Consider the following 26,036-nt stretch of genomic DNA (forward strand, 5'->3'; position numbering starts at 1 on the left):
TCAAGAAGGAGCTGAAGGATCAGTGGCCCAGAGCATCAATCACAGGGCAAGGTATGGGGGGCAAGGTAGAAGACACAGGGACCGGGAAAACATCATTGTTTCTAGCACTGGCTAGGCAGACACTGAAGGCTTTTCAAACCCAGGCCTGCTGAGCCCCATCCAGAGCTCAGCTGTAGTACATTTCTGCTCTCTGGTCAGAGCCCTACTCACGAATCACTTTCTCCTGAGGAGTCTTCCTTGCAGTCCGGTACTTCTTACAGGAGCCCCACTGATTAGTCTCTTAAAGCAACAATGTGCTCTGAGACTGGGGGTCGCTCAGCCTCTGTTTCTGAAGCAGAGCTCCCCTCTTCCTGTGGGGATGGACCTGTGGTCCTCTCCCCTGAGGGCTCAGGCTCCCCCAAGTCTCCTGATACAGGTGGTTCAGTGGCATCATTCCTCTCCGGGAGTTCTAGCTCCTCGGAGGAGGCGTCCTCTAACGGGCATGACATTTCAGCTGTCTAGTGCTGGGTGGGGTCAATGATAAAAGGAGGTGGGTGGAAAAGGAGCAGGGCCAAGATACCAGCATGTTTTTGCTTTAGGCTGTTGCCACCTGTGATTAAGCCTTCAGAGAGGCAGCCTGATCTTTTACAATAGGGGAAAACCCTGCAAAATCCAGGAAACCACCAATGATTGGGGGTTGGAGGAAAAGGGTGGGGCCACCTGGCAAACATCAGAGGGACTGATTGAGACCCCCCAGGGGAGCTTGAATTGGCCCACAGTCTGAGGTTCAACACCCCCACTACATACTAAGAGTGAACTCGTTCTTAAGAGTGTATGTAGCCAAAAGTGCCATCCATGCACAACAGGGAGGTAGCGTCAGTCTTGGGGGAACCCCAAACTTTACAGAAGTAACCCCCCAAAGTCAGACCCCACCCCCATCAAAAGAGCCCAATGAGGGACTGAGCATGCTCAGTGCCCTGGAATGCTGCTTGCCTGCTAGGGGGAAGGGGAATGGAATATCCTGGGAAAGAGCATGGCTGGGTGGAACCCTGAACAAGAATATTTGCCACTACAACATTTTGTTGCTGGTCCTGATTGTTGATCTCTCACCTCAACTATTGTAACCTTCTTCTCTCTGGTCTCCTGTTGTCTGACCTCTACCCAGTGCTCTCTTTGCTCTGATCACAGACTCCCATTGGCTCCTTGTCCTCTTCCAGATCCAGCAGGGATTTGCGATCTGTTTGGAAAACCAGCTTGGGTATGTTTACACCAGCAGACAAAAACCTGAGCTTTGCAATGGGGGGAGCCTAGAAGAGGGTGACAGTTGTTTTTTTCCAATGTGTGAGATGTGGTTGGACAGAAGCATTGATGCCTGCAGTGTCTGTCTTCATTCCACTATTCACCACGGTGAGCAGGTTTCTGCAGGCTTCCAAAAACATGCCAAATCCATTTGACCGGAGACAATGGCAGAGCAAAAAGAAATACGTGTGCACCACTTTCAAATCCCTTGAAAGCTATTCACTATCTCCCGGTGCAGTGTGTGTCACAGATTGCCACCACCAGACAATACTTTCAGTTACCGGCTATTATATATATCTAGTGATCATGAGATTCTGATCTTAAAGGGGAAGTTCAGCCGGTTGGACACGTAGGAGGAAAAGCAAACGACTCTTGTGGTGAGTGTTCTCACACCCTCTCCCTGCAGTTTCTGAGTGTTACTACAGCCCTGCTCACAACCAGCAGGGTCGAAAACCTTCAGCTGGAGCTAGCTTCCAAGATGGTGAGTGTTTCTGAATTCTTTCAACTGGCCATAGATAACTTTGAAGTAGACTGGTGAAGTCAATTTGCTCTCTTGCAATTTGTTGGATTGGGAACGCTTCTAGGGCCATAGCTCAGTAGCAGAGCATCTGCTTCCCACACGAAAAGTCCTGGGTTCCATGCTCAGCATCTCTGGTTCAGGGATGTGCGTGTCTTGGGTCGCGGGTGTTGGGAAAGACAATACTGGGTAAGATCAGGGCTGTGGAACCCAGGGAGCTACATTAGGTATGTGCCGGGGCGCCACGTGTGTGTACACAGGAATGCATATGCATGCAGACATATACATTCAGTCACACACTCACATGCACACACTACCCCACTCCAGATCAGAGATAAGGGAAGGGTTTCCCTTACTATTTTTATTTATTTATTTATTTATTTATTTATTTCTATACCGCCCAATAGCCGAAGCTGTCTAGGCGGTTCACAAAAGTTAAAACCAAACAACACACAATAAAACAATTTAAAATATATAGAACATTATATTATATTACATATATATATATATATATATATATATATATATAAACATATATATATACTACCCTAGCACTGGCAAGAAAGGGACTGTAGCTCAGGGGTGGAACACCTGCTTTGCATGCAGAACGTCCCACGGTTGATCCCCAGCATCTCCAGGTAGGGCTGGAAAAATTCTTGCCTGAAACCCTGGAGAGCTGCTGGGAATCAGTGTTAACACTACTGGGGTAGGTGAGCCAATTGCCTGACTCAGTGTAAGGCGGCTTCCCATATTCCTAAATCTCATGCTAGAGTTAACAAGGGAAACTCTGGGTGAGGCCCCCACTGCTCCACGGGCCATACTGGAAGCATCCATGGGTCACATGCAGGCCACAGGTTCCGTTTTACATGCAGGATCACAACTTCCTTTTCCACCTGCTTCCCTCCCCTTCCCCCCTCCCCTTCCTCCTCCTCCCCATATTTATTATTATTATTTATTAAATTTATTAATCGCCCATCTGGCTGGTCACCGAGCCACTCTGGGTGATGTACAGAATATATAATAAAACAGTTTAAAACAATAAAATTCTACAATAAAAACATTGTCTAAAATACCCTAACCCACGCCAAATGCCTGCCTGAACAAGCACGTCTTCAATGCGTGGTGGAAGCTCATTGGGCATGGCAGAGGGGGCATGGCGGAGTTCCCTAGGGAGGGAGTTCCACAGAGTGGGGGCCACCACAGAAAAGGCCCTCTCCCTCGTCCCCACCAGTCTAGCTGTCCTGGCTGATGGGACAGAGAGAAGGCCATCCAAGGCTGATCTGGTTAAGCAGCCTGTCTGGTGTTGCTGGAGGCGCTCCTTAAGATAGGCTGGGCCGGAACCATATAGGGTTTTAAAGGTCAAAACCAACACCTTGAATTTGGCCCAGACAACAACTGGTAACCAGTGCAACTCCTTCAGCACTGGAGTGATGTGATCTCGCTGGCAGCTGCCTTTAATCAGGCGAGCTGCTGCGTTCTGTACCAGCTGCAGCTTCCGAACCGTCTTCAAGGGAAACCCCACGTAGAACGCATTACAGTAGTCTAAACGAGAGGAGACCAGGGCATGTACTACCGATGGGAGCAGATGGTCGGGAAGGAAGGGGCGCAGCCGCCGTATCAGATGGAGTTGATACAGCGCTGTCCAGCTCACAGCTGAAACCTGAGCCTCCATGGACAGCTGGGAGTCCAAAATGACCCCCAGGCTGCGGACCTGGTCTTTCAAGGGTAGCCGTACCCCATTCAACACCAGGTCAACTCCCCCAGCCTCCTCTTGTCTCCCACCAAAAGTACCTCGGTCTTGTCAGGGTTGAGCTTCAGCTTATTCCTCCCCATCCAGCCACTCACCATCTCCAGACATTTGGACAGGGATTCTACGGCCAACCTTGGCGAAGATTTGAACGAAAGGTAGAGCTGCGTGTCATCCGCATATTATTGACACCGCACCCCAGACCTCCTGATGATAGCCCCCAGAGGCTTCACATAGATGTTAAATAGCATCAGGGAGAGGACGGAACCCTGTGGCACCCCACAAGTGAGTGGCCACGGGTCCGAAACCTCCTCTCCCAGTGCTACCCTCTGGTACCTGCCAGAGAGGAAGGACCGGAACCACTGCAACACGATGTCTCCAATGCCCAACCCCTCCAGGCGGTCCAGGAGGATACCGTGGTCAATGGTATCAAAAGCCACTGAGAGGTCAAGGAGAACAAGGAAGGAGCATTCGCCCCTATCTGAGTCTTCCATTATCTTTCATTGATCTCGCTCCTCTTCTTTTCACGAAGGAAACTGAAGCGGAACACTTGAGCCCTGTTTTAGTTCTCAAGCTCGAAAATAGTTTCATTTATTATAAAGAGAGAAACTCTGCAAACCATCTGCCTCTGTCGCATAGCAGGTGGATGGGACTTCCTCTTTATATTTTCATCACAGTAAAGTCACAGTATAGTAATAATACAGTACTACAAAAAAGCCAGGGAGGCTTTTTCCTGTTGACATCAAATGATGATGATGATAATTCTCAATCTCTTATATAAGGTAATAATATTGGCCTACTCTTCAGGGTTGTTTTAAGCATAACTCTGGGCTGAACTAGATGTGATTGGACAACTACATGCATTTTATGAGCATGTCTGCCCTGTACACATATAAAGTAGGGTAGAGGTGCAGAAAAGGACAACCAACATGACCAAGGGGCCCCTTATGAGGAAAACCTACAACATCTGGGACCGTTTAGCTTAGAGAAACGGTGAGTGAGGGAAGACATGACAGAGGTGTACAAAATAAGGCATGGTGTGGAGAATATGGAGAGGGAGAGATTTTTCTCCCTCTCTCATATTGCTAGAACTCAGGGTCATCCCATGGAGCTGAATGGTGGGAGATTCAGGACAGATAAAAGGAAAGACTCCTTCACACAGCACAGAGTTCAACGATGGAATTTGTTGTTGTTCAGTCATTAAGTCATGTCCGACTCTTCGTGACCCCATGGACCATAGCACGCCAGGCTTTCCTGTCCTCCGCTCTCTCCCGGAGCGTGCTCAAGTTCATATTCATTGCATCCGTGATGCTATCTAGCCATCTCATCCTCTGCCGTCCCCTTCTCCTTTTGCCTTCAGTCTTTCCCAGCATCAGGGTCTTTTCCAGAGAGTTTTCTCTTCGCATTTGGTGGCCAAAATATTTGAGCTTCAGCTTCAGTATCTGTCCTTCCAGTGAGCAGTCAGGGTTGATTTCCTTTAGGATGGACTGATTTGACCTCCTTGCAGTCCAGAGGACTCGTAAGAGTCTTCTCCAGCACCAGTGGAATTTGTTACCACAAGACATAATGATGGCCACCAATTTGGATGGTTTAGAAAAGGGACTGGACAAATTCATGGAGGAGAAGGCTGTAAATGGTTACTAATCCTGATGGCTATGTGCTTCCTCCAGTATCAGACGCAGTATGCCTCTGTACAACAATTGCTGTACACCGAACATGATCGGGAGGGTGTTGTTGCCCTCATGTCCTGCTTGTGGGTTTCCCGTGGGCAGCTAGTTGGCCACTGTGCAAACAGAATGCTGGACTAGATGGACCTTGGTATGATCCAGCAGGGCTCTTCTTAAGTTTGTATATTTTTAAGTAGGGGTCTTACCCTTTATATGAAAAGACATGTGCAGAGGAGAGAAGCAAAATCCGTCCCACCCTTGCATTAGTACTTCACTGCACACAATCCTGCCCATTTGGTGCCACTTTTCTACCCTTCCCAACTCTGTTCTGACAGACCACATTTTATGTGAATTCTTTTCCCATTCCAGATATTTGGGCTGATCGCAGCTGCTGGACTTCTTGCTGTGATAATCATTCAGCTCACGAACCCCTCTGCTGTAATCTTTTCAAGGAATGAAGACATACTCCTCAGCAGTTACCTGCATGACAACAATGACTGGAACTCTGTAAATAAAAGAACAGCCAAGTTGGACAGCCATCCGAGATGTAATGATTCGTGCACATAAGCCAACCAAATAGTTTGGCGTATGGGTTTGCAAAGCCTTTTTGTTTCAAGATCATCTCCTGTGATCTTCCTGTAACCTTTTAAAATTTAAGTTTGTGACTATAGCTGATTACTTTCTTTCTATATATTTTTTTTAAATATTCAGTACAACTATACAATAGAATTCATTCATTCATTCATTCATTGGATTGACTGGTTGCCCTACAACATATAGCTCTCCAGGTGACATATGTATGCCCTGGCCATGGGCTGCTAAGGTCTGGAGGTGCCACGGAAGTGATAAGCCAGATCCAGGTTTACTTAGAAGGAGACTTTATTGAGTACTTACAGCACACAGGTGTGCCCAATGGTTGGATCAGATAGCTTCTCTGAACCTAGAGCCAAGGGGTACAATGGGTTTTATACCATACATGTTAGCAGTGAGGCAGCATGACAGAAGCAAGCATTAATTAGCGTTCATTTGCAACTTTCCCAGCATAGACAAACAGTGCTTGTTCAGAAGGAAAACAATCAGAACTTTCCCAGCACAGACACCTGTAGCTTAGCATAAACAGAGCCTCACTTCTCAGGCTCACCCTAGGCCCTGATAAGATAAACAGTTCAGAGCTTGTTAGTATGGAATGTGCTGAGGCGATGATATTGACCTTTGACTCATCTTTCCAGCCAAGAGGCCCGCTAGCAAGAGAATTGCACTAATAATGAACCTAAAGAGAGCATTATGGATCTCTAGGCCCCTCTAAAACTACAGGTGACTTGGTTACAGGCCTGGGGCCATTGCAACATACAATAAAAGCAAATACCACCCCCTGCAAATCGATATACACTAAATAAATTTAAAAACAGCACAATAAAACAATCAACAAAACCATCAGAAATGAAAATATAATAGGCAGCAATAGAACGGAGGCAAAAATATTGCAAAGTTAAAACTATTACACAACATATCAGCAAAAATACAGAGGATTAAACGTGTATTTTTATTTATCGTATTTTTAATCTGCCCAATAACCAATATTCTCTGGGTGGATTACAAACAGTATATAACAATATATACACAAACAGGTACACACAGTCACTCACATTACAGAGGAAAGTGCATATGATTGACTAACATCCTGGACTTGATCATTCCTCAAAGTTGCAGTTCATTTTTGAATGAATTCCTTCTGCATTGTCTTTCCTTCTTGAAGTTGGATGTGAAATTTTTGGGATGTGATGTGTTAATTATGACATAATTGCAACTTCCCAACTTCTGTAAGATTAGTCAGACAAAGGGGGAACAATATATTTCTTTCAATATGAGGCAATAGACTTCTTGTTTGCAATCAACACATTGGCCACTATGTCTATTACATCCAGTGTAATTGTAAACTGCTCAGGATAAATGTCTATGAAGGGGAGTATATAAATGACATAAATAAATACATAAATTCAAAGTAAATTAAAATAAAATAACATTAAAATAGAATAAAATAGTCCTATGTATATTGTTCAACATAACAACTATTGGATCTTTAGGTAACTTATACCTGGTATTTTTTTAAAAAGTTGTCTTATTTCATGTTTAATTCAAGCACATGAATTAAATTTATGTGTACATCCCTGCATCCTTCAACATTTATAAATCATTTTCAATTTAATGTGGTATCAGATACTATTAATACTGTAGTTTTCAATAATTTTTCCTTTACATCTGCAGCTATCAAGACATTCAAAGTATTTTTCCAGATCCATCTAATGTGAATGACTGTGTTCTGTAAAAATGAAGCATAATAATGTCCATTGCCAAACCTGAGCATATAACCATTTTGAATTTTAAATGCCAATCTCTTGAACTGTAATGGTTAAATTTGAACGATCTGGTAGACGTGTATTATCTGTTTCTAATGAGCAGATGTGGTCACCAGTTGCACAACAGCCAACTGCATTAAGGTTTCAGCTTTGCAATTATAACACCCCTCCCCGCCTCAAACCCAGAGACATTGGTTTCCCGGAAGCTGCCCGGCAGGTCATGGGAATAACACTGCCAGATTGCTAGTCAGCATCGTTTATGGTCGGAACTACAGTGGTATCTGATCGTCTTCGAACCTCCAACTTTCACTCTTGATGAATGAAAACATCCTTGGCAAATGCTTGGCTCTGGTTCGTCTTGTGCCAGTCCAAAAAATTCACTTCTAGCGGCACAATATGAATGCCCTCGGCCGTCCCTCTTAATCATTCTCCCATTTCTGAAAACCAACAACATAGAACTGGAGTCCTATTCCATTCTTCTTAGCTGGAGTATTCTGGCAACCGCCTGGCCTGCTTTGAACACTCTGATTTTTTCAAAGTGAATGCTTCGGGGCCCCAGGACACTCAGTTAAGAGCATCGAGGGAGCGCAGAGAGGCAGGGGCTGGAACAGGGCAGCGGGTGCAGCCTGTTGGATTCTGCTGGAAGCAAGAGCTAATCACAAAAGTGTTCTCTTTGCTTTTGTGGCTGGTGCTGGCAGAAAAGTAAGCTGGGGTCATCTCTACCCCAGCCTAAAATCCTGCATTTAAAATGGGGCTTTTTGCTTCCGTTTTAAATGCAGGATCACAACGACTCCCTTTTTCACGTGTTTCCTTTTCTCCCTCCTTCTCCCTGTATCTGAGTCTGCCATTACCTTTCATTGATCTCGCTCCTCTTCTTGCTGCTTTTCCTCTTTTCACGGAAGGAACTCAAGCGGAACACAGCGGGGTAATTTGATAGCTCATTATCTGGGATCTATTTAAAAATGGAACAAAGGGCATTTCGTGCAGGCAACGCCTTGAATGATCACGGCCTCATGTAAAGAGCCTGCAAACTTCCGTGAAGGAGCAATCTCAACTGCAGGATAAAAGCTCAGTGTGAAGGAGCCCTGAGTCTTTCTCTCTCTCTTTTTTTTTTGCTATTCTGTCTTTTTACTCATTATTTTTTTTTTTATTTCGAAATAAATTCATCTGGCAACCAGATTGCAAATCCTGCCTTTTACACAAACAGTTTTGACAACTGGCCCAGAGTCGGTGTACTGTCAACAATTTTATTAAGCACTTCAAACACTTCATTAAGTATTTCTCTGTTGAAACCAGCCCCAGGAATGGAGACCTATACTGGTTGCCTTGCCTACTGCTAGTGCTGTGCCGGAAATTTATTCCACATATTTTTGATCTTTCTCATTCAATTTGTTAGAAAAGAAATTGCCTTTGAAAAGAATTTCAAAGGAGAAGAATATTTTGGAGAAATTTCCATGTGTGGGGTTCAGAGTTCTTGTGCTTACCTTACTTATGAAGTAGCCAAGGAGTGTGTGTGAGTGTCCTGTCTTTCATTGTACAATCATCTCTCTGCTGGCTGCCTATAGCCTCCCTGGCTTCCCACACTTCAATTAAAGCCCAGGGGAAAGGAAGATGTCATGAGGTAGCTCCTCCCCATGGGGCTTTTTCAGATCAGAAAGTGTGGGCAGTCAGGGAGGCTGCAGAGTGATGGAAAGATGTGTAATAGAAAGAAGGAGTGCCCCCAGCACCCTGGTGAGCTCAGAAACACAACCAAAATGGTAGCAGCACAAAAACCAAAAACTCTTAGGAAAAAGGAAAGTGGCTGGGCTACAACCACTGCTGATGGTGAGCCCCACTCTGAGAAATTGTTAGAGAATTTCTCCTCCCCCTGGAGACATTCAGTGAAATGGTCCCCACAATTTCTCTGCCCACAAATACGGCGGAGAATTTTCAGAGGACATTTGTGCACAGCTATAGCTGCAACTATTTTGAGTGCAAAGTATTCAGCTACCCTTGCCACTGCAGTTTTCAGCTTGTGGAAAGCCTTCCGTGGGACATGCCATATGGGCCGAACAGCAGTACTGCAAAACCCTTATACCAAGCATGGATGGAGCTCTTAACTATGGCCCAGGAAAGCGTTCACATGGCATCTTACTATTGGACTCTGACTGGAGAAGATCTGGGTGTAAACGACACATCATCTAAGCAGGTGAGAGATAGGAGGATTGTTATTGAATCAGCAGCTCGTTAGTGGGGAGAAGGCATGTGTGAATCAGCAAAACTCAAGTTCACCAAAGTTCTCCAGATTCCATCTCGAAGTTCGTATCAGGTTGTGAGCTTTGTTTTTTCTGGTTGCATGCAAACCCATGGGTATTTTTGTGTGTATTGTCCCAAATGTACGCGTCAATGTGCGCATCTTTAAAATGTATGCATTCTTCTCCCCTCGATTAAAGCGTAGCTGTGTGCATTTTTCAAAAGTACGCATGTTGTTGAACACGTTGGGGTGTGTGCGTGTCTGTGAATCACAGTGCAAGCTCGGAAATGTATGGACTTCGACCGCAGATTGGTCCTGACTTGCAAACTGGGTAAATCCTGATCCAAACTGAACTGAAACAAATTTCTCATACATCCCTAGTGGGGAGTGAGGGCAACTGATGGCGCCAGCTTCTGATTTGGGGTGTATGGCATTCAGATTCCCCACAAACAATTCCCAACTTCCTGCTTTGGAGTGTGAAGTTTCTTGTTCCCATGTGTACTCTCACTGTGGGAATTCAGCTGGGGTTCATGTGTGTAATTGATAGCAGGTTTGGACGAATCTGTCAGTTTCACTTTCTCCCAAGTTCTTTCCATCTCAAATATGAAGAAATTTGCACATTTTGGCAAATCCTTATCGAAAATGATTTGAAACAAAATTCTCACACATCCCTACCTCCACAAACTAAGCCAGCCTGCTCTCTCCTGCCCCCTTGTGTTCAAAGGCTAGCCAGAATGCCCCCCCCAACACAATGTCCCTTACAGCAAAGCAAGCATTTCCACAAACAGCCCCCTGAGCACATAACTACATTTTACAGCCCCCATGTTGTCATGTACTACTCCTAAATGTGGCCAGAGGCTCTTGCTCCTGCCATAGTCACCCACATCCTGTACACTCAGATCCTTTTGTTCACTGGACCATGCCTCAGCTATTGTGTAAAGGATACATAATGCAAAACAGACTAGTAATTATGTTAGCAGAGTGAAGGACTGGGGGCAGCAGCAAAGTAAGCATGGTCACACAAATAATTTGCAGCCAGCCTGCTGTGTTTAGAACATGGGCGGAGTTGTCCCATGAAGAATTTTGATTTTGCCCCACACATTTTGGAAAGCACTTTCCTTTCTCAGGGTCTGCTGCTGCCCTAGTATGATACAAAATAAGTGATTTGCTTTTGGCAGGGTGAAGACATTCTCAAGAAATTTGAAAGTCTGCTCTTGGAGAACGTCTCCATGTTTATTGCAACAAGTGTGCCATCTAAGGTTCAAAACTCTACCGATCTTCAGGTCCTGGAGGAGAAAGGTGATCGTCAGTTTATGAAAATATTTCTACCCTGCCTTTTGGCTGTGTACAGCCTCCCTTCATCCCATCACAATGTAGGGTAGTATCCTATTGTGCCTGTGCACTCGCAGAAACAACTGCTTGCATGACAGTTTTTTTGTGGTTCTAAAAATAATCCAAAACAAGCAAAAGTGCTTGTTTCTGGACTGGGACAGATCAGCAGAGCTCACAGATGGTTTCCATTTCCAGGGTTATTTTTAGGAGTGCAAAAGCCCTGTTGCACAAGCAGTGGTTCTTGTGAGCCTAATGGGACCAGTGGAGGCTGTGCAGCCCCGTTGGATACTGCCCATTAAAACAATCATACAATTGCTTTATTTGCAGAGCAAAACAAAAACCAGCTAATAAAATTACCAGTAGTTCAGCGTCCAAAAATGTCACACAAGTATACAGAATTAAGCCTGAAGGTTTGTTAGGGGCCAAGGTGAGCAGAAAGGGAGCCAAACGTGCCTCCCAAGGATTCCAGAATTTAAGCACCATGTTCAAGAAAGTCCTGCTTGGATGCAGAAGTGGACTGGAACCTAGAAAGAACAGAAGTGGCAGAACTGACAGGAGGCCTAAGAAAGAGAGAGGAGGCAGGAAACCAGGAAGGTAAGAGAGGCTGGGAAGTAGATAGGAAAGCTGGGGAGTGCAGGTTTTTGTAAGGTACCTAGAGGACCAAACAGATAAGATCAGAATCTTACAGAGCTGTTGCCATGGCAAATGCTCAGGCCTGACCCAGAAGCATTTACAGAAGGGATGGGGAACCACCAGGCCACAGGCTGAAAGTAAAGCTCCAGGTTTCCCCATCTGGCCTGCAAGCCTCTTCTGCTGTTAAGAGGGTGTTGTTGTTCAGTTGTTCAGTCATGTCCGACACTTTGTGACCCCATGGACCATAGCATGCCAGGCCTTCCTGTCCTGCGCTCTCTCCCGGAGCTTGCTGAAGTTCATATTCATTGCATCGGTGATGCCATCGAGCCATCTCATCCTCTGCCGTCCCCTTCTCCTTTTGCCTTCAGTCTTTCCCAGCATCAGGGTCTTTTCCAGTGACTTTTCTCTTCGCATGAGGTGGCCAAAATATTTGAGCTTCAGCTTCAGTATCTGTCCTTTCAATGAGCACTCAGGGTTGATTTCCTTTAGGATGGACTGATTTGACCTCCTTGCAGTCCAGGGGACTCGTAAGAGTCTTCTCCAGCACCACAATTCAAAAGCATCAATTCTTCGGCGCTCAGCCTTCCTTATAGTCCAGCTTTCACAGCCATACGTTGCTACTGGGAAAACCATCAAACCATCAGCTTTGATTATACGGACCTTTGTTGGCAAGGTGATGTCTCTGCTTCTTACTATGCTGTCTAGCTTTGCCATAGCTTTCCTCCCAAGGAGCAAGCGTCTTTTAATTTCATGGCTACAGTCACTGTCTGCGGTGATCTTGGAGCCCAAGAAAATAACATCTGTCACTGCTTCCATTTCTTCCCCTTCGATATGCCAGGAAGTGATGGGGCCAGATGCCATGATCTTCGTTTTTTTAATGTTGAGTTTCAAACCAGCTTTTGCACTCTCCACTTTCACTCTCAACGAGAGGCTCTTTCGATCCTCTTCGCTTTCTGCCACTAGGGTGGTATCGTCTGCATATCGGAGGTTGTTGATAATTCTCCCGGCAATCTTAATTCCAACCTGTGATTCATCCAACCTGGCGTTTCTCATGATGTACTTTACATATAAGTTAAATAAGCAGGGCGACAATATGCAGCCTTGTTGTACTCCTTTCCCAATTTGGAACCAATCGGTTGTTCCATATCTGGTTGTTACTGTTGCTTCTTGACCCTCATACAGGTTTCTCAGGAAACAGGTAAGGTGGTCTGGTACTCCCATCACTTTAAGAATTTGCCACAGTTTGTTGTGATCCACACCATCAAAGGCTTTAGCGTAGTCAATGAAGCAGAAATAGACGTTTTTCTGGAATTCTCTTGCTTTCTCCATGATCCAGCGAATGTTGGCGATTTGATCTCTAGTTCCTCTGCCTCTTCGAAACCCAGCTTGTACTTCCGGAAGTTCTCAGTTCACATACTGCTGAAGCCTAGCTTGTAGGATTTTGAGCTTCACCTTGCTGGCATGTGAAATGAGCGCAATTGTACTGTAGTTTGAACACTCTTTGGCATTGCCCTCCTTTGGAATTGGAATGTAAACTGACCTTTTCCAGTCTTCTGGCCACTGTTGAATGTTCCAAATTTGTTGGCATATTGAGTGCAGCACTTCAACAGCATCATCTTTTAGGATTTTAACTAGCTCAGCTGGAAGACTGTCATCTCCGCTAGCTTTGTTGTTAGTAATGCTTCCTAAGGCCCACTTGACTTCACTCTCGAGGATGTCCGGCTCAAGTTCAGTGACCGCACTATCATGGCTATCAGGGACATTCAGATCTTTCCTGTATAGTTCTTCTGTGTATTCTTTCCACCTCTTCTTAATCTCATCTGCTTCTGTTAGGTTCCTGCCTTCTTTGTCCTTTATCATGCCCGTCTTTGCACAAAACATTCCCTTGATATCTCTGATTTTCTGGAAAAGATCTCTAGTCTTTCCCATTCTATTGTTTTCCTCAATTTCTTTGCATTGTTCATTTAAGAAGGCCTTCTTGTCTCTCCTTGCTATTCTCTGGAACTCTGCATTCAGTTGGTTATATCTTCCCTTTTCTCCCTTGCTTTTCACTTCCCTTCTTTCCTCAGCTACTTGTAAAGCCTCATCAGACAGCCACTTTGCTTTCTTGCATTTCTTTTTCTTTGGGATGGATTGAGTTGCTGCCTCCTGAACAATATTACGGACCTCTGTCCATAGTTCCTCAGGCACTCTGTCTATCAGGTCTAATCCCTGAAATCTATTCCTCACCTCCACTGTATATTCATCAGGGATATGATTTAGGTCATACCTGAATGGTTTAGTGGTTTTCCCTACATTCTTCAATTTAAGCCGAAATTTTGCAACAAGAAGCTCATGATCTGAGCCACAGTCAGCTCCAGGTCTTGTTTTGACTGACTGTATAGAGCTTCTCCATCTTTGGCTGCAAAGGACATAATCAATCTGGTTTCGATATTGACCATCTGGTGATGTCCATGTGTAGAGTTGCCTCTTGTGCTGTTGGAAAAGAGTGTTTGCTATGATCAGCGTGTTCTCTTGGCAAAACTCTATTAGCCTTTGTCCTGCTTCATTTTGTACACCAAGGCCGTGCTTGCCTGTTATCCCGGTTATTTCTTGACTTCCTACTTTGGCATTCCAATCCCCTATGATGAAAAGAACATCTTTTTTTTGGTGTTAGTTCTAGAAGGTGTTGTAGGTCTTCACAGAACCGATCAACCTCAGCTTCTTCGGCCTCAGTGGTTGGGGCATAGACTTGAATTACTGTGATGTTGAATGGTTTGCCTTGGATTCGTACTGAGATCATTCTATTGCTTTTGAGATTGTACCCCAGTACTGCTTTTCCCACCCTTTTATTGTCTATGAGTGCTACTCCATTTCTTCTAAGGGATTCTTGCCCACAGTAGTAGATATGATGGTCACCTGAATTAAATTCGCCCATGCTTGTCCATTTTAGTTCGCTGATTCCCAAGATGTCGATGTTCAATCTTGCCATCTCATGTTTGACCACCTCCAGCTTACCTTGATTCATTGATCTTACATTCCAGGTTCCTAAACAATATTGTTCTTTACAGCATCGATTTTCTTTTCACCACCAGACACATCCACAGCTGAGTGTCCTTTCGGGTTTGGCCCAGCCGCTTCACTCTTTCTGGCGCTACTTGGAAATACCCTCTGCTTTTCCCCAGTAGTATATTGGACACCTTCCAACCTGAGGGGCTCATCTTCCGGCGTCATCTCTTTTAGCCTTGTGATAGTTCCATGGGGTTTTCTTGGCAAGAATACTGGAGTGGGTTGCCATTTCCTTCTCCAGTGATTAAGAGGGTATTTAAAGGCAATTAACCTTTAAATACCTTGCATAGAATTGAGTGGTGCTTTTGCAGACCTGAGAGCTGTTGCACTGGGGCTTATGCCCAAGTAGACATGCATGGAATTGGGCTGTGTTTTGTTTGCTGGGTGGGAAAATGTCCAAATTGGTAAGAATCACATCCGTCTTTGGCCACGCCCTGTGCCCTTAATCATGCTTACTGCTTGAATGCAGTCCCTGAGACCCTTCCCAAATGGGAATTCAGCCTCTGGGTTGAAAAAGATTCATAATCTGTGATTTACAGCCAGGCCAGGTGGTATTGCGGTGATGTTTGAACTGAGAGCTTCTTGGCTCACCTACTCACAGACACTGTGTTATACCAGTTCCTGCATGAGTGTCTGCCACGACACAAAACCAGCTTGTCAGATTGGCAACCTCACATGATGACTCTGTGCCACTAGAACAGATACCTATCAAACGGCCTTTGGCAAATTTCAGTGTTTGGGGATTTCTGGTGAAGCGAATGTGTGTTATAACTTGAGTACATGTCAAAGCTGTTTGACTTTGTTTTCTTTTCCACAGGGGCTCACATAAAAAGGATTAATTTTGGGCAGCTGACCCATGGCATCCTGCACACCAAATTCTGGATTGTAGACGGGAAACACATCTTTCTTGGAAGTGCCAATGTGGACTGGAGGGCCCTGACTCAGGTGAGAGATCTAAGGACATAAAGTTAAAGGGAAAAAAAGACTGTTCTGACAATACATAAGAAGCTGACTTAATTTGTATCAAAAATTCCAAGAACAAACCCTTTTCAGATTGGTGATTCTATGTTAGGAGAATATTAAAGGTTAGAGTCCATCACCTGAGAGACAATGAGGATGCAGTCCTATGCATGTTTAGACAGAAAAAGCCCTACAATTCCCAGCATTCCCCAGCCAGCCATGCTGGCTGGAGAATGCTGAGAGTTGTAGGGCTTTTTTTTCCTGTCTAAACATGCATAGGATTGCATCCTGAGTTTGTGTTATATTGGTCCATCTAAGCCTAGTATTCTTAACACCGACTCTCCATGGTTTCAGGCAGGAGTTTTTCCAGCGACCACACTTGGAATACTGCATACAGTTCTAGTCACCATACTTAAAAAAGGATATTGTAGAGCTGGAAAAAGTGCAGAAAAGGGCAGCTAAAATGATCAAAGGGCTGGAGCATCTCCCCTATGAGAGAAGGTCACAACAGCTGGGATTGTTTAGCTTGGGAAAAAGGAGGGTGAGGGGAGACATGATGGAGGTGTACAAATTATGCATAGTGTGGAGAATGTGGAAAGGGAGACATTTTTCTCCGTCTTTCAAAATACTAGAACCCAGTGGGGTCATCCTCTGAAGCTGATTGGTGGGAGATTCAGGACAGAGAAAAGGAAGTATTTATTCACACAGTGAATAGTTAAACTATGGAATTTGCTGCCTCAAGATGTAGTGATGTCCACCAATTTGGATGGCTTTAAAAGGGGATTAGACAAATACATGGAGGAAAAGGCTATCAGTGGCTACTAGTCCTGATGGCTATGTGCTACCTCCAGTACCAGAGGCAGTAAGCTTATGTACACCAGTTGCTGGGGAACTGGTGTACATAAGTGTCTTGCTTGTGGGTTCCTGGTTGACAACTGGTTGGCCAATGTGTGAATGGAATGCTGGACTGGATGGACCTTTGGTTTGATCCAGCAGGGATCTTCTGATGTTCTTATGAGACACCAGGGATTGAACCTGGGACTGTCTACATACAAAGCATGTGCACTACCACTGAGCTACAGTCCTTCCCCTAACAGTAGCTATTCAAGTTGTTTTACTACATCGGGGGCCTCCAACATGGTGCCCGTGGGTGTCTGTCTGCCCCTTGGTGCTCAGCAGCCTCCCTGCCTCTCCTACTTTTTATTTTATAGATTTTTTTTAAAAAATGAAACCCTTTTTTGTTTAATCTGGGAGGCTGGCATGCTGCAAAATGAATTGCTGCCCTCCAGTCACATCTTCATTTGGGTTCAATTTGTGTTTTGGAGCTCAGAGCCCACCTCTGCCTTGTACGTAGGTTCTTGGGCAAGTTACTTTTCTTTGAGCCTCACCAGTTTGCCTACTGGAAAATGAGTGTTTTGTGACCAGCCGTCCCCACCATGGCAGCCATTTTATGAATGGGCAAACCCCACCATGGCAGCCATTTTGTGAGAGTGGCCATGACACTGTCCCCAAATTCCAAATGTGCCCACCGACCCCAAAAGATTTGGGACCCCTGCTTTAGGGTGTAAATGATAACACATGTTTTGTTTGGTGTGTTGCTCTCCAGCTTTTCTCTTTCTGCAGGTGAAAGAACTTGGGGTTTTGATCAACAATTGCAGCTGCTTAGCAAATGACCTCTGGAAAACCTTCAAAACATACTGGGATCTTGGAGAATCCAATGCCACCATCCCATCTCCATGGCCAAGCAACTATTCTACCAATATTAACAGGCACAGTCCGTTGGAAGTGCAGTTCAACGGAACCTCCACCAAGGCCTATTTTTCCGTAAGTAGACGTCACAGTCCAATCCTAAATGTTTACTCAGAGGTTAATCCTCCTGAGTCCAATGGGACTTACTCTTAAGTACGTGTGTGTGGGATTGTGGTCCTGAACTGCAAATGTTGATTTGAAAGCATAGAATAAAATCTTTTGCAGCAGGAAACCTTTATTCTTACTGAATAAACTTTGGGATAGCTGCTGCTGTAGTAATCAAACCTCCTTTCTTTAGGCGTCTCCTTCTTCATTTTGCCCAGAGGGTCGTACCTTTGACCTTACAGCAGTTCTTGATGTTATCTGTGATGCAGAAGAATTTGTATATGTCTCTATTATGGCATATTTCCCTACAAGCCGCTTCAGACACCCACTGAGGTATCAGGTTATATCCACCCTTTAATATTCTTATCTGAATAGTAATTGGTTTTATGGACTGTTTCCCACCTACTCCCCAGCATTTGAATTACATGGGCCTAGTTCTTACTGAGGTGGTAAAGTTGTGTCAGGACTGTACCACTTTCATCATGAAAGACTCTGCCTGAAGTGGTACAGCACAGACACTGGTTTACCATCTTAGTGAGAACTAGACCCAAGTTCAACCCTGCCGTTATTCCATAGGTCCTCTAAAACAGGGCCAGCTAAGTGCGCTCTGGTGATGCCCCTCCTTTGTCAGTTGGGCCTTACTGAGCCTACCTGGCAATGCAGTGGCAGGCAGTGCCAGTGCTCTGAAAGAGAGCTGGATGGCTGAGAGCAGCCATTTACATTTCCCACAATGCCCTGATGTAGCATTGCTCTGGGGCAGTGTGCAAAAATTAAGAGCACTAATTCAGAGCACTGAAAAAAATAAGAAGTGCCCTGGGCATGGACATCTGGCCATGACTGTCAGGAAATTCAGAGGGTCTAGGATATTTCTTGGAGGTTTTCTGTGACTCGTGCCAGCCCAGTTCTCTAATGCTCACTCAGCAGCTGCAAAACCCTGGGGGAACCAGAGAACAATGCTCTTTATATATGGCTACAGGAATCACCGGTGTAGGATGATGGCTGTCAGTGAATGGACTAAAGCAGGGATGGGCCAACACAGAAGAGAAGATATTCTCAAGTGCCTAAAAAAACTTTTTATTTTGCTCAATGCGTTCCGGAAAGGACATCCATCCCTTTCTGCGACATGTTTGGAGAAAGATAAGTGGCCCCTGAGGAAGAAAAGTCCTTTCTCAAATGTGTTGGGCATAATAAAAAGTTTTTTCAGGCACCTGAGAATACCTTCTCTTCTGTTTTGGGGCACATAGGTGCCTTTCCCTTTTTTGCTGTTTCCTAAAGCAGGGGTGGGCCAAATGCAGCCCCTGCCACTCCCAATGCACCCCCTGCTGCCCCCTGCCACCACCCCCAATTTTTTGGGGGGAGGGGATCTGCCATGGCAAACCACTATAGAAGCTCACGAAGGACAAATTTCACTTGAAAACAAGCTAAATTTGTCCTTACTAAGCCTCTTTAGTGGTTTGCTATGACAACCCCCCGATTGTTTCCCTTTTTTGCCACCATAGTGTGTGTGTTGTGGCCTACAGGGGGATGTAGGGGGGGGAATTGGTCCCCAGACCACCCAAGGTTGCCCACCCTGATCTAAAGACACGTTACGCTGCTACATTGGAAAAGCTAATCAGGTCTCAGCCTAGCCACAAAGGATAGCAGGATATTAACACTGCTAAATCCAGATATATAAATAGCATCAGAGGACTGGCAAAATGATAGTGAGATTTTCTACATGAAGCATTTATTGTGTGCTCATCATTCCCTACTCAGAGTTGTTCATGGGTTCTTTAGACTACAATGCGACCCTCCAGTTTCACTTCTGTTTTTGAAGAGCATTTTTGGTGAGGTTTTTTAAGAGCAGGGAAAATGAAGTATTATTTGTGAAAGCGAAAGAAAACATGTGTATATGTGCTATTCTGCCATACCACAGTGCCACCTAGAGGTTATGTAGTGGTAAAACAGGAAAGGAAATGTTCCTCATGTGGTGTTCAGATCTCAATTTTGTGACAAAACCAAAAGTAGATACAGCAGACTATCAGCCTCGTATAGAAAAGCCCGGGATCTCGTTCCAATCATGCCATTCCCCCTCTGTGATTCAGATGGAGTAGGAAGCCCATAGAAGAGCAATAATTTTGCATACAATGCTCCACATTGCTCATATTACAATGTTATCTTGCAGATACTGGCCACCTATAGACAATGCTCTGTGAAGTGTGGCACTCGGCCGTAATATACAGGTATGGCTTTTGGTCAGCTGTTGGATCCATACAGATTCTTCCATGTTTCATTACTTGAAGTCACTGAGTGTCCTCAATGATCCACGTTCCAACATCACAATAGAAGTGGTAAAACAAACATGCTTTTGGCCGTGGATTTTGTTTAGATGTTCAGATGTCACATCCCTGCTATAGAGAGGAGACTATGTAGCATGTCCTTTGTATGTAGCGTGTCTCAGGGTTTAAGGGCTTTTCCTACATCTTACTACCATGCAGCTGATGAAGTGGCAGTGTCCACAAAAGCTTATTCCAAAATAAATGTGTTAGTCTTTAAGGTGCTTTGTTGCTTTTGCTGCAATACAGTTACCCCACTGGAAATTATTAAATGTTAAGCACTATTATTGCATTTAGGAGTATGTTTCTTTTTTGAATACTGTAGTGGAAAAGTCTAGACTATTTAAAAACACCATTAGTGTAGTATAGCTTAGTCCATAAGGGCCAAAGTAAACATTGGTTTAGGGCTTCATCACACAGAGCTTTTATCATGAGATTGAGATTGCGCCTTCACAGAAATTTGAGATTGCTCCTTCACGGAAATTTGCGGGCTCTTTACATGATGCCGTGAACCTTGAAGGTGTCTCCTGCACTAAATGTCCTTTGTTCCATTTTTAAATAGGTCGCAGATAATGAGCTATCAAATCACCCTGTTGTATTCCGCTTCAGTTTCCTCCGTGAAAAGAGGAAAAGCGGCAAGGAGAGAAGCGAGATCAATGAATGATAATGGAAGACTCAGATACAGCGAGAAGGGGGGCGGGGGGAGGAAGCGCATATAAAGGGAGTCAATGGTGATCCTGCATTTAAAACAGAAGCAGAAAGCCCCGTTTTAAATGCAGGATTTTAAGGCTGGTGTAGAAATGCCCTTAATCACGCATAGTGGAGTTTTATTTACCTTTTTGTAAGTGCGCACAGCCCGGATTTGGATTGGGACCATGGTGCTCCAGGAGGGGGAGGTTTAACCTTCCCACACCCGTTTTCATCTTGAAATTCCATCCCCCATGGAGTGGGGTTAAAAAAAGGGGGAAAGCCTCAATTTAAATTTAAATTTGGTCAAAGGGAAAGAGGGAATTTTGGGGTGAAAACAGGTCAGGGGAAGAAAGGTTTAAGCCCCCTTTCTAGAGCACCCTAGTGCTGATCTGAATGCGGTAGTGTACTGGCAAATCCAGATGTGCAGGGTCCCTTCATGACAGTCACAGCCATGCCCCCTCCCAGCCACACCCCCTTCTTAGATTATATAACCTTCATATACAACCTTCAGCTGGGATCTAAAAACACTGCAGCTGAGAGTAAGGCAGCGGTATTTCAATTGGATGTCTGAGAAAAAATGCAGGGGTGTTAAAATCTTTTTCACTCAGTCACTCACGCACAAACATTTTAGGTTTTCAAAATATGATACTTTACCCTCTGAACTCAACCCTCATGGACAGATCCCTTCTCATTTAAACAGCCCCCTTGCACACTCCCTTAGCACCCCAACATTACCCATTAGCCTTCCCTAAGCTCCTTGATTATATCTCCCCCCCCCCCGCCCCAGCAGAAACCTCCACACACCCAGCTGGATTGAACTACACACACACACACACACACACACATGCTCACAGTGGTATAGTGGTAAATCTGGAAATGCAGAAGCTTATTGTGACAGTCTCCAAGGGCAGTCCAAAAATTTCAGGCCACTGTGTCGATCCATATCCATGCACCAGTTCTAGGAGTTTTCATCTCCACCAGCAGCATGCCTTTGGTAAAGTGAATAGGTCTGAATTGCCCATTCCAGACCAAGTCATCCCAAATACTTTGCATTCCAACATGGAACAATATATTGTTGCTTGGAAAATTCATTCCCCCCACAGCTACAGTGAGGGTCACAGCTGAGCTCAGAGGGAACAGGGAATTCTGAGGGGGGTGGCAGATGACATCAGAGTCCCTGCTAATGAAAAAGTGCTGGGGCTGCGTCCCTGCGAGCCCTGCCTCCACTACACCGCTGCTTACATGAAGGTAAATAAAGCTATCATGTCAAGCTTCACTATACGTGACGAGACGAACATTTAAAATCTACTCTATTGTAATTTGTATTCTATTTGGAAATGCAGACCATTTGTGGAATTCCATGAAGTCATAAAGTGTTTAATTTGTGCGCCTTCTATTTATTTTCTATAATAGAAAAGCCATGTTTTCTATTTACTTCTCACCAGAAAATCTTCATTGTTCCAGCTGGAAATCACACAAACATTCCTTTTGCGAGACTGAATCACAACAAATATATGGTGACCGACAAGGCAGCTTACATCGGTAAGCACTGAGACTGGGCATGATGCCTGTGCAGGGAGGCTCTGCTAGGGTGGCCAGGTGTCCTCTCCTTCAGAGGATAGCCCTCTATTTGAAGGGCTGCCAGAGGGCTGTCCTCTATTTGAAGGTGTTCTTTGTTTGAAGAGCTGCTCTGTCCAATTCCACTTTAAAGATAATGAACCATAAGAACTGCTGGCCCTCAATACTTAGCTCCTGGTCTGTGGTCTGAACAGACAGACTGGCACACAGGTCTCCTGGTCACGGTCTTCCACAGTATGGTGAGATGTATTGTATTTCTATTTAAATTATAATTATTATCTCTAAATTTGCATCAGTGCATGTAATTTGCACATGCAAATGTTATGCACATTACTGTCCTCATTTCTGGTGATGCATTTCCTCTTGTTTGGCAGTTCATCAGTGGCCACCCTACACTGGACTTCCTTGCCAACACACCTGATTCCTTTCTGAAGGGTCCCCCATGAGTGTTCCCTTAGGCCATTCTCTGGGACCAGCTGCTTGGGGATGTGCGGGTGGGGGGAGGCTTCCTTAGGGATCCATAAAACTATCCAGCAAATATATAGCCAGAGATGCTAGCCAAATGTCAAATTATTTTAAATTTCAGGTAGTTTCTGCCAAGCAGTGTATGGGCAGGACATGCTGCCTCCTTTTTAAGATGCTGTAGTCTGGAATTGTTCCTTTTCAGGCCTTGGTACTCCTTATATCAAACTGGGTCTGCATCAGCTGCTCCTGCTCCTGGCTTCTACTTGTCAGATGTGCTTTGGGTCCTGCCTCTTTCCCTTGTTCTTCTCTTTAGAATCATATATGTTGCTTGGCCAGGTGTCTGGTAATGGATTGTGCAAATTGTTTTCATTCCTGGCAGTTGTTTTGAGGGCCCCTTCTCCTCAAGTGAATCCCTCGGGCTTTCTTGTCAATGGATCCTGTCTGGAAGCCTGCTCCAATAAATATCAGGGCTGTCCAAAGACATTTTGCTGCCTGAGGCGAAGGCAAGATGGCACCTCACCCGATTCCACATGCTGAAGCTAACCAGACGGAGAGCGGAATTTTACTTCAGCGCAGGCAAAGGGACAGCATCCCCCCTTAGACCTGAGAGCAGCAGCCTCACTCAGGGGATGCGGAATAGGCCAAGTGGCACACACGGCTCTGACCTCCGATACCTCGCTGCCCGTCAGCATCTTGCTGCCCGAGGTGGCTCCCTCATTCTGCCTAACCATAGGGCCAGTCCTGATCAATATCTTTTCCACATAAACACACATATATGTTTCTTCTCCCTTGCTATTGAACTCTGCAACTTCGCTTCAAGCGGACCTGCTTGGAATGCTCATTTCAAATAACCAGAGTCAGAACTCTCATGCTTATTTGCCTTTTAGCGTGTGATGAGGTCAATTAAAATTATATTTTTATCCACACTCTGCATTTTCTGTCATCTCTAGGAATGTCTAACTGGGCTGAAGAATACTTCAGCATCACTGCAGGTGTGGGACTGATTGCCAAACAGTCTTCAGCAGATCCTGGAAAGAGGAATCCAATAATACAGGAACAACTGAGGTCTCTTTTTGAAAGAGACTGGAATTCCAAATACTCAGTAAATATGGAGGAACTGCCTGGGCAGAAGGACTGTGCTTGGGAAGATGGATTTAAAACTTTAAAAGAAAACTAAATTATTTTGTTGCAGATGGAAATTCAGCTATAAGCTTTCTGCACGTCAAATTTAGGATCTCTGTCATGCATTTGCCCGATGAGAAATGCTTTCGTTCAGGGGATATCAAACTTTGATTAAAGAGGTGTCTGATTCTCAAATTACTTTTTGCTTACATCTAACATTGTGTATTGGGGAGTGGCTAGAAGGGGACTTGTGACTTGGCTGCCACTCTTTTTTAGGAACACTTGATCCTCGGCTATTCACACAGTCATTCTGCGGTGCGGTGTGTCTTTTAATCTCTACCTTTAAAACTGTGATTTCAGGCAAGCACACTCAAAGTAATAAGCTCCAAGGAGGGGTAACCTTAATTCTTCTTTTAGTTGTACTGCAGTGGAATTCTGCAAACACCCAGTGGCTGCAGAATTGCAAATTGCAGTGTAGAGATCAAAAGTCAATTATGTGACTTGGCTAAACAACTGTTGCATTTGCCAAATGCCACAAGGTGGCAATGTTTGAGAAAATTATGGCTTGCTTCATTCTGCAAAATGTGCGTGTATTGTGTTTTGTTTTTAAGTAAAGGCTGTGCTTTGTAAACCACCCAGTGTTCCTCGACCCAGATTAGCTTAGGGTCCAACTACATGTTATAATAAATACACTGTGTGCAGTTGACTTTAAAAAAAAAAAATTACTCTGAAGTAAGTGCATGGGCCCCTGATTTGTCAATTTAATTAAATATGTGTGGCCTTCTGTATTCCTGTTCCCTGAAGTACAAAGCCGATAGCAACATTCATTCTTGCGTCTACCGTGTCTGGAAAGTCACTCCTATTTCTCCTTAATGATAAGAAACTGAGGTGAAGAGTGAGTTGACCAAAGCCCACCAAGTGAGTCTGTGCTGGTAGAACCAACTGTGTGGGACTGCCTTTAAAGTCAGATCGGAAACTTCTACTGGTACAGAATGCAGTTGGCTGGATGCTTGTTGGGTCAGGCGGTTGGAGTATGTCACACCAATATTGTATCAGTTGCACTGGATACTGTTGGATTTTGGGGCCTAATCTAAGGTGCTGGTATTGACCTGTAAAGCCCTAAATAGTTTGGGGTCATTTGAAAGACCAACTTCATCCATATGAACCTGCCCAGGCCTTAACCTTAGTCTCAGAGACCCATTATTGCAGGCCCACCTTTAAGATCAATTGGATTGGTGGGCACTAAAGATAGGGCTTTATGGGTGGTGGCCCCAGTTTTGTGGAAGTCCCTTATAAGGTTGGCTTAATCAATGCTAGTTTTTCAGTGCTACTTGAAAATTCATTTATTCCAAGTTGCTTTTAATTAAGATTCTGTGCTGACCGTTTTCATAGTTTATACTGCTGCTGGTTTTCGACTGTTGGTTTTAAATAGCTTTTTTAGCTCTTTAAATTAACTTAATATGAACATATAACTGCTGTTTTAATTCTCATGTCTTTTATTGGAACTATGTTTTATTCTTTTTTAGGTAAGCCACCTTGAGAGGACTTAGCCTGAAAAGGCAGCCTAGGAAGACTTAATATAAATAAAAATAAACTATTGTTTCCTAAAGGTAATAAAATCAACCTTTTAATGGACTAGAGCAGGGGTATCAAACCTCAGGCCTGCAGGCCAAGTCCAGCTCAGCTGGAGTCCCAATCCAGCCGCCCAGAATTCCCCAGATTGCCACACCCCCTTCCCCTAGCCAGACCTCGTTTCTCACAACAACTGATCATTTTGTTTTTTCCTGGCTTTTGTGTGATTTCTCTCCACTCTAAGAGGTTGAGATGCCTCTCGTAAGGCTTAGCTCCTGGCAGTAAAAGTTTTAAGCTAAAATACACCGGCATAAAATACATTTGTGTGTGTGTGTTTTGACACTGTTCCTTTTGCCTGTGGTCCCACACACCACTGGAATGTGGCCCTGGAGTCCTTCTCCAAAACTGAATTCAACTCTTGGGCTGAATTCTACACATCTGGACTATAGCAAGCATGGAGAATCCCTTCCACAGTTTAAAAATGTAAGAGCCATGCTGGATCACATCAAAAGTCCATTTAGTCCAGCATTCTGTTCACACAGTGGCCAACCATCTGCCCGCAGGAAACCCACAAGCAGGACTTGAGTGCAACGGCACCCTCCCGCCCATGTTCCCCAGCAACTGGTGTACATAGGAATCCTGCCTCTGATCCTGGAGGTAGCATAGAT

General features: G+C 44.6%; 1 protein-coding gene across 1 annotated transcript; it reads left to right on the plus strand.

The window, feature by feature from the left end:
• The first annotated feature begins 291 nt into the window (after positions 1 to 291).
• Positions 292 to 25,680, plus strand: PLD4 (phospholipase D family member 4). Its single transcript, XM_084843067.1, is given in 12 exon segments — positions 292 to 415; positions 1,197 to 1,237; positions 1,685 to 1,759; positions 5,579 to 5,736; positions 9,571 to 9,754; positions 10,978 to 11,098; positions 15,630 to 15,757; positions 17,396 to 17,596; positions 17,820 to 17,959; positions 19,791 to 19,956; positions 22,077 to 22,173; positions 23,625 to 25,680. Coding segments are annotated over 12 exon segments (1,662 nt in total). The 3' UTR covers positions 23,852 to 25,680.
• The last annotated feature ends 356 nt before the right edge of the window (positions 25,681 to 26,036 follow it).

This window comes from Heloderma suspectum, chromosome 1, assembly GCF_057233095.1.
Source record: "Heloderma suspectum isolate Gila_16-S chromosome 1, 16-S_ref, whole genome shotgun sequence".
Classification (NCBI taxonomy): domain Eukaryota; kingdom Metazoa; phylum Chordata; class Lepidosauria; order Squamata; family Helodermatidae; genus Heloderma; species Heloderma suspectum.